Below are 8,192 nucleotides of genomic sequence, written 5' to 3'. Positions count from 1 at the left end.
CATTAATGATTAACACACAGTTCAGTGGCAGCTCCTGCCTGCTGCCTGTTGAACAGCCCTTGCTTGCATTGCCTCCTCTGATATCCCCACTAAATGATTAGGGCAGGGAGCTGCCTAGAAAGCACTGCTGGGGTCAGGCTGGCAATAAGGACGGTTTATCTCTGAGGAGAAGGGAGTCAGGCAGGCAGTCTGTGCCAGGGAAAGTGTGCATTGCCTCACTTCTTCCCCAGGACCAGCCTGAGTGAGCCCTTCAAAGATATCCTCTTCTCCCCAGTCTGGGAACATCCTGTCCCAGCTTTTACAGGGGTAATTCCCCACAGCAGGCACTCCTTGGCAACTAATGCTGGATGAGTTTGCTTTAGCTTCTTATTACCCCCTTTATTAGCACAAACTCAAAGAGGTGCAGCTCCTTCTTCTTTTCGTGTACCTGTTCCCATCGATGATAATTCCCAGGAAGGAGGGGGCGGCTCCTTTCCTAAATTTCCGATCACTGCCCACTCCCTGCCAGCACAGGTGCCTGCACCACGCAGGGTTTCACCTGCTGTGCCCTGGGGCAAGTAATGCCGGTGGAGATTGCACCCTGCAAATCTCCGGGAATTTTCATCTCTGTGCAGCTCCCATCATGGCACTGGCTGCTTGCCCAAGGTCCCTGCAGGGAGACTTTGCCCTCCTGCCTTCCCTCACCCTGTATCCCAGGTGGAAAACAAGAACCCCCACTTTGGCACACACCCAATGTGCCAGGTTCTCAAGCCATCTCCTGCCATCTATCCAGGGGCAAAAAGGAAGTTTCTGTTTGCCACCATAATCCCTCAGGGACCTTTTGGCCTTGTGCTGACAGTTTCTGTTTGCCCCAGAGTGCCAGTCAGTGAGAACTGAACAGCTCTAAGTGATGTAAAATGCAGAGGTGCCTGGTGGCACCCACATGAGCTGGTGGGGTGGGTGGTGGGCTGGGATGTGCCACAGGGCTTGTGGGGGAGCAGCTGGAACGGGATCTCCTTGGAGAGCCCAAGGGCTGTGGCAGTGCTTGGGCAGTGGAAGTGGAGGGCAGGGGCGCAGTGGGAGCACAGGGAGGCTCTGCCAGTCCAGTTTACCCCTCACTGCTCTGATTTTGGCTGCCGGGGCAGCCAAGAGCCGCGGAGGGCAATTGGGAGGAATTGCATCCGCATCCGCGAGGAGAAACTGGTCCTGCAAGTTTTCCCAGCAGGTGGAAGGGAGGGACCAAGCCAGTGGTTGCAGGGCTATTTACAAAACTCAGTTCCACAGAAACAGCCTGTTCTGACCCATGGAAACCCCTGGCTAGGAGGAGCTGCAAAGGTGGAAGCAGCAGTTTCAACCCTGAGCCTGCTCCACCCCACGGGGTGATGGTGAGAGGGTGTGTGCCAGGAGCCAGCTCTGCAGGGCATCCCAAAAGCAGGGGCAGAGCAGGGCACATCCAGGTGTGCCCAGCTCTGTGCCAACTGGTTCCTGGGCACCACAATGGCTTCCTGGCAGCTTCTGCATCCTTGGAGAGGGATAAGAGGCATAAAAGCCCTGACACCACCCATGAGGTGGCACCAGTTTATGGTAGAACTGGGACCTACTTATTCACCTGTCCGGGAAAGACAAGGCTGTTTTCTCACAGTTTCCCCCACACCCTGCCACGGGGCAGGGCCAAATGCCCTCTCCTCAGGGCTAAGTGACCCAGTGTGGGGAGTGGGTGCCATGCCTGTCCCAGTGTCCCTGTGACAGGAACTGGATGGCACCAGGGAGATGCCAGACCACGGCAGTGCTCGGTGCAGCCTCGTACCGGGCAGGAGCTGATAAGGGGGTGCCACAGCAGGCACAGAGCGAGGCAGGGCTGGGGAGGCTGTGTGCACACTGGTCTCCTGCCACCACCCATCCTTCACCTCCCTACCCCACAGTCCTGGTGCTCTGCCCCACAGCCATGGCAAAAACAGGGTGAAGGAGCCCTTGGGAGCACCACCCCAGCTGTGCTTTTGCAATGGGGAAACTGAGGCAGAGAGGGAAGAGTAGTAAAGGTGTCTGGAAACCCCCCAAGCCCACCCACACCTCCCACATCCCCACACACAGAGGGAGGGCAGGTGCATCAGACACAGGCAGTGCAGAACAGCACTGGGGTGGAGATGTTCAGAGGGATGGATCCTGCCACCCCCACCTCTCCACCACCCCATTCCGGGTTCCTGCAGCTGATGGGGGACACAGGAGCCCCCCAGCCAGCCCTGCCTTTCAAGCCAAGCTGCTGCTCAGTGCCTGGCTGGGTGCTGTGAGCAAGCAGTGGCTGTTGCAGAGGGCAGGGTCTGTAAGGTTGGTGTCCTCCCCGCACCCTGTCTGTTGTGCAAACACAAGGCTGCTCTGTTTCCAAGCACTTGAACAGGTGGGGAGCCACAGGCAAGGAGGGCAGGGAGGCTATGGGCAAGGCTATGCTGCCTGCAAGGACAGGGAAGGGAATGGAGAGGGAGGTGAGGCAGCCCTCACCCCTGCACCCCCAACCCAGCAGAGGGTCTTTAATAAAGGCAGCACCAAGATCAACTCCAGAAAACAATTTGTATCCAAGATGAAAAATTTATTTGCATTTCTTTACAGCAGGGAGAGGGGCTCAGGCACAAAATGGCACAGGGAACAGGGCAGCCTCAGCCCCTGCAGAGCCAGGGACCACCAGGACTGTCTCCATGCCAGGGAAGGGCATCACTGTGCCATTGCCAGATCAGCAGCCCTGAACAGCCCCTGTGCTGCTTTACTTCCTGCAGGCATCAGCCAAACAGACCAAGCAGCTTCTCCCAACACCCACCCCCCCAATCAAAAAACACCCCAAATCTCTATGTACAGGCTCTGTATGCTATATCAGTACAAAAATATACACAAACTCTACAGATCCCAGCTCAGTAGATCAAAATACAGCTACAAATCACAGTGCACAGGAGAGCATCATACCCGGGGAGGGATGGGGTCCCCCTGAGAGCATGGCACATCACAGGTGCACCCCAGCATGGGGGGGTGGCAGCTCATCCTCCTGCCTCAGGGGGTCACTTCTCATCCAGCCGGCAGTACAGGTACATGGAGACGGCCATGGCTGCAATCTGGGGGTGGCAAGGTGTAAATCAGCCCCCTTAGATGTGCAGCCTCCCTCCCCTTCCCAGCAGGGCTTTGGGGCACAGCCCACCATGCCCAGGGCACCAGGGGAGGGCTGGACGTGCCCAGGGAAGAAGGCTCAGTACCTGGAGCTGCACCAGCCCCCGGGGCCCCCAGGCTGGCCCAGCCCCTCCTCCAGGCACAAGGAGAGCAGCAGAGCAGGGCTCAGGCACTCACCTCCAAGGCAGCGATGCCGGCTGCCACGCCGCCCGCCACCCCTGCGTTGGTCCTGATTTCTTCCAGGATCTGCTTGAAACAGCCCTGCACGGGGCAACCACACGGGTGAGGATGGCAAGAGTGGTGATAGCCCAACTGCCAGGGCACAGCATCCCCCAGGAAGGGAGGGACTGCTTCTCCAACCCAGAGCAAACTGCCATGGGGAAGGTCTGAGGCTACAGGGGCAACTCGGCCACTTCTCAGACCAAATATTGGGTGAGGAGCAAGGAAAGGAAGGGAAGAAGAAGGAAAATCACCCAAAAAGGCAGAGTGGTGCCTGGGTTCATGCCAGCATCAAGAATGCCACCCTATTCCCTTTAGGACCAGAACAACATAACAGCTTTACTTGTTTCTAGCAGGGACAAGCCAAGGCCACCACAGCTTCCCCCCAGAACTGAAAGCCTGTGGGACCACCATGTGCAGAGCTGGGCCTGGAGCTACAGGACAGGTCTCCCTCCCCATGCCCAGGCACACCCCAAGCCAGGCTCTGCCAGCAGCACACCCATACCTGGACAGCCATTTCTGCAGCCATGGTGCTGTTGCAGGGTTCCTGCATGTCACAGCACTGCCTGGGGTAGCCGTGGTGCGTATCAAAATAGTAGGAGTTGTTGAAGTCTGTGTAGTTATTCAGGCCACAGCAGTGAACCTAAGAGGGACAGAGAGGAAGGGATGGGAAGAGCATCCTTCAGGTCTCCCTCCATGCTCTGACACCATCTGGACCCCACTGGCTCATGGAGGGGTCACCCAGCTCCACCCTGCTCAGTATCACCCTGGCAGCAGGGTTTTGCCCCACACACCATCACACACAGCTCCCACCCCACCAGCCCCAAGCAGGCAGCTCCCAGGAGCCTGGGGAATCGAGGAGGTGGTGACAGCTCAGCACATCCAGGACTGTGATGTGTCCCCACTTCCCTCTCATTGTCCCACCCAGACGTGCACCACCTGAACCCAAGTTGGGAGGATCCCAACCCTCAGGTGAGACCCACAGGGCTCAGCACACCTCTGTCATGGTGATATTCCAGATCTGTGTGAATGCGTCATCCGCCCCATACTTCTCCTTCAGCAGTGGGGTCACCAGCCCTGTCAGTAACGTCTCTGCCTGGAAGAAAGGGCAGGAAAACACCATCAGAGAAGGTCCTGGGGAGCACCACAGGGCTGAGCACCCCCATACTGGTCTCAGCCTATGGAGAGGAGACCAAAAAGACCCAGCATGGCCAGCAGTCACACCACGGCCGTTTGACCCACAGAGAGTTTTCCTCCTCCCCACCAAGCAGAGCTTTATGGCACAAGGTCATTTATGCCCTGAGTCATCTGATAAGCAGTGTTAAGTGAGGGAGCCAGGAATGAGTTTGCCCTGTGGCTGACTTCTCCAGTGCCTAATGAGGCAGTCACCTTTCTCCCCAGGTGGTTTCTCAGGTGCCTAATAATGGGGTGAGTTTGCTCAGCATGAGGCAATAGGAACTTCCTCCTCCAGTGGCTCCTACCCTCAGAGGCGGGGACGTGTCAGGCCTGAGCTGGTTCAGGACTGAGGGGCTTGACAGAAAGTGGGCAAAACTTGTCCTAAAAATATGGGGGTTATGGTAGAACAGGAACCCTGCTGCCACCACCCTCAGGCCCCTCCACCCTGCCCACATAGCTGGTGGCAGCAGTGACCAACATCCCTTCCTCCTGCAGCACTGACCACCCTGAGCAGCCACACCCATGGGCAGCACGGCCAGCCCATGGCTCCTGTTTTCCCAAGGGGCAGGACACGTCCCAGATCAGCCCAGCCCAAGACTCAGGGATTGCACTCACAAGACCTGTGAAGACCAGAGCCACCACGGCAGCAGCAACTTCAGCAATGAAGATGATCAGCACCACTGAGAAGAACTAGGACACAGCAAGGGGAGGGAGGTCAAACCACAGCCAGAATCCTCAGGAGCCCCTGGAACCCACCTGCCTCCCCAGGGCTCCAGCCCTCCTGCCCCACTGTCCTCAGCTCTGCTCCTGGGCAGGAGCAGCACAACCCTGGGGTCCTCCAGCCCTCCACCTGCAAGGGGCTGGGCTCTCTGGACACTCTCCAAGAGAGGGACCTCAACTCAGCACACCCTCCTGCCTCCTCTCACCCTTTCTGGGGCAGACTGAGTCCAGCACCGCCTTTCCAAGGGCCACCCAGACTGCCACCACATGGAAACATCCCCAGAGAAATCTGCCCATCAGGCTCCCCCACCACAGACCCAGCTCAGATGAGGTTGATAAGGAGGTCAGCCAGGTCCATACCATCATCAGGAGACATTTGCTCTCCTTCTGGGCACCGTAGCACCCGAGGAAGCCGATGACCAGCAGGATGGCACCAATGACAATGAGGAGATAGGCCACATTCACAACCTGCAGGATGCTGGAGGACAGCGTCCCAAATATTTTCAGGAATGACTCTCCGTCCACTTTGACCCAGATGCCAACTCCCAGGAGGGTCCCACCACTGAGCTGGGAGGAGAAAGGCAATGTCAGCTTCCAGGTAGGCACGAGATTTGATAACTGGGCAAAGCCCTGGCACAGGTGTTTCTCCCCTTGGCAGTTTTTCACCACACCAAAGCAAGACTCTGTGGCACTGCAGGCAGCTCAGGGCACTGCCAGATGGGTCAGCACCCTGGAACACCACCAGCACCTCCCCTGGGCAGTGTCACAGCTGAGGGGTTTCAGTGCCAGCAGTGGAACAGCCAAGCCAGCAGTGCCACCACGATCCCACAGGGCCAGCTCAGGCTCTGGCCACCATCCCACTGCCACGAGCTCCTCCATGCAGGGCGGCTGCCTGCCCACCCAGGGGAGAAGCTGAGCAGCCCCTGGCCCCAGTCAGTCGTGTACTCCTGGGCAAGGTCAGCTCTGGGCTGCCTGCAGCCTGTGCCAGCCCTCCCCTCTGCCCCCTCGACCTTCCCCACCACACTCAAATCCTGGCAGGGGCTTTACAGAGGGGGTGTTTCAGCAGAGCGAGCCGGGAGGTTCTACACTCCCTCTTTGCCAAGGCTGTGTCCTACCACAGCCCCTTCCAGGTGGCTCCTGCAGGGCCAGGGCAGCTCCTGCCGGCTCCACTCCCTTTGCCCCGGTGGGAGCAGAGCCTTCAGTGCTCCGAATTCCCGATATCCAGGGATCCCAAAGCCACAGCCACACACGGGGCTGCTCCCGTACAGAGGCAGAACCCCTAGGCAGGAATGCAGCAAACCCACTGCTCTGGGGCATCAGCACCTTGCCGAGCTTCACACAGCGAGGGACGGGGGCAGCTGATGCAACAGCCACTGTCCCCGGAGCACGGCACAGCCCGCTGGGCTCGGCAGCCCCCACCTGCCCCCACTCTGCACCCCATGGCCCGCAGAAAGGAGTCCGGAGGGGCAGGGGAGCACAGCCAGACCCAGACCCACCCACACCCAGCTCCGGGGGCTCCCCAGGACCCCTCCCGCAGACCCCAGCCCCCTTACGGCGCACTTACGAAGATGGCCAGGTTGAAGAGGATCATCATGACTTTGATAAAGGTGAAGCACCCCATCTTTGCACCTACGGAGAGCAGAGAGGTTACCGGGGGAGCCCCCGCCCAGCGCAGCCGCTGCTCCCCAGAGCCCAGCGCCCCTCCAGGGGCTCCCCACGGGCGGGGAGGGACAGACACAACTTACCTGAGGGGAGAGCAGATCCCAGCGTCCGTCCCGTCCCGTCCCGTCCTGCCCAGCCCGCTGTGCCTCCCCCGCCCCGCCGGTGCCGCCTTTTAACGGGGCGCGCCCGGGGCCGCCCCCGCCGCCCGCGCCCCCCGCCCCGCCGGGGCCACCCCGGGGCCGCGGCACCGGAGCCCTGCTGCCCTCTGCCGCCTCCCCGGGACACTCCGGCTCCCCGCGGGGTCCCTGCTGCCGTGGGGACACTGCCAGGGGACAGCGGGGCCAGCTCCACCCGGCGGGGTCTGAGCCCTGCCTGTCCCCGCAGCCGTGCGGGATCACCGCGCCGCGTCCTGGGCACCGTCCTTGGGGCACCGTGCCCGGAGATCCCCGGCTGGGGCACCCCTGCACTCACGGGGTCACACCCCGGCCTCTCTCTGCTGGGACACCCCATCCCCGCAGGCCGATTCTGTGGGTGACCTGCTGCTCCCCCTCCTCAGCACCGCAGGGGTCTCTGCAAACCCCAAATTTCCAATATCCTTGGCCAAAGGAGAAGCTGGCAAATGGGGAACGGCCCCACGAGTGCTTTGCAAAGGAGAACCCAAAGCTGCACGGGCTGTCCCCAATGATGCACAGCCAGGTGGAGTTTTGCTGGCGGGGACGCAACAGGGTGAGGCGGGAGAGGACAGTGACACAGTGACAGCCATGACAGATGCCAGCACTGGAGCAGTCAGCGGAGACCTGCCATTGCCTAAGGGCTGCCAAAAGTGATTTTGTTTGGAAAGACGCTTTGAAAAAGGGCTGGTTTCCCACAGAGGGGGACTGCAAGGGTCACACAGCCCAGAGGGGGATGCTGCCTCGCCAGGCCTGGCCCTGGCAGTGGTCCCTGACCGTCCAAGGGCTCCTTTGGGGCAGGAGCTGGTGCTGGTCCCCTCACCAGAATCCACAGCGTGTCCCTTCAACTTGTCATCAAACCACAGAGCGATGCAGGAGGCAGGGGAGACCTCATCCTGCAGGAAACCAGGCTCTGTGTGCTCAGCACGCTCCACCCCACACCCAGCTCCCCCAAAACCCCAGAGCACATTCCCTGCCTGGCTGTAATGATACATTTCAGCAGGATGAAGTCAGCCCCATTGGCTCCAGCCAAACCACAGTGGTATTTGGGGGAAGCCTCTAACCCTGCCAGGCACCCTGGGCATGAGCACAGCCCCCGCTGCAGCTGGGGGCTGT

At 60.0% G+C, this 8,192-nt stretch overlaps 1 protein-coding gene across 1 annotated transcript; it reads right to left on the bottom strand.

The window, feature by feature from the left end:
* Window positions 1-2,592: 2,592 nt before the first annotated feature.
* Window positions 2,593-7,033, bottom strand: TSPAN1 (tetraspanin 1). The gene is made up of 8 exons (XM_058809031.1): window positions 6,990-7,033; window positions 6,809-6,873; window positions 5,605-5,811; window positions 5,140-5,214; window positions 4,346-4,444; window positions 3,854-3,991; window positions 3,307-3,390; window positions 2,593-3,077 (listed from the first exon to the last, which is right to left on the bottom strand). Exons 2-8 carry the CDS (start codon window positions 6,863-6,865, stop codon window positions 3,024-3,026), a joined length of 714 nt encoding a protein of 237 aa, XP_058665014.1. The 5' UTR covers window positions 6,866-6,873; window positions 6,990-7,033; the 3' UTR covers window positions 2,593-3,023.
* Between the last annotated feature and the right edge of the window lie 1,159 nt (window positions 7,034-8,192).

The sequence above is a fragment of the Ammospiza caudacuta genome, chromosome 7 (assembly GCF_027887145.1).
Source record: "Ammospiza caudacuta isolate bAmmCau1 chromosome 7, bAmmCau1.pri, whole genome shotgun sequence".
Classification (NCBI taxonomy): domain Eukaryota; kingdom Metazoa; phylum Chordata; class Aves; order Passeriformes; family Passerellidae; genus Ammospiza; species Ammospiza caudacuta.
This window is presented reverse-complemented; position numbering and strand designations above follow the sequence as displayed.

Bases quoted from the DNA above. Each gene is read 5' to 3' on its own strand.
- TSPAN1 (XM_058809031.1), bottom strand. From the start codon at position 6,865: ATGGGGTGCTTCACCTTTATCAAAGTCATGATGATCCTCTTCAACCTG. The intron at 4,445-5,139 runs GTGAGTGCAATC...CCTTTCTTCCAG, and splicing joins CTCTGGTCTTCACAGGTCTT to GCAGAGACGTTACTGACAGG. The intron at 3,992-4,345 runs GTGTGCTGAGCC...TGTCCCTCTTAG, and splicing joins GGAATATCACCATGACAGAG to GTTCACTGCTGTGGCCTGAA.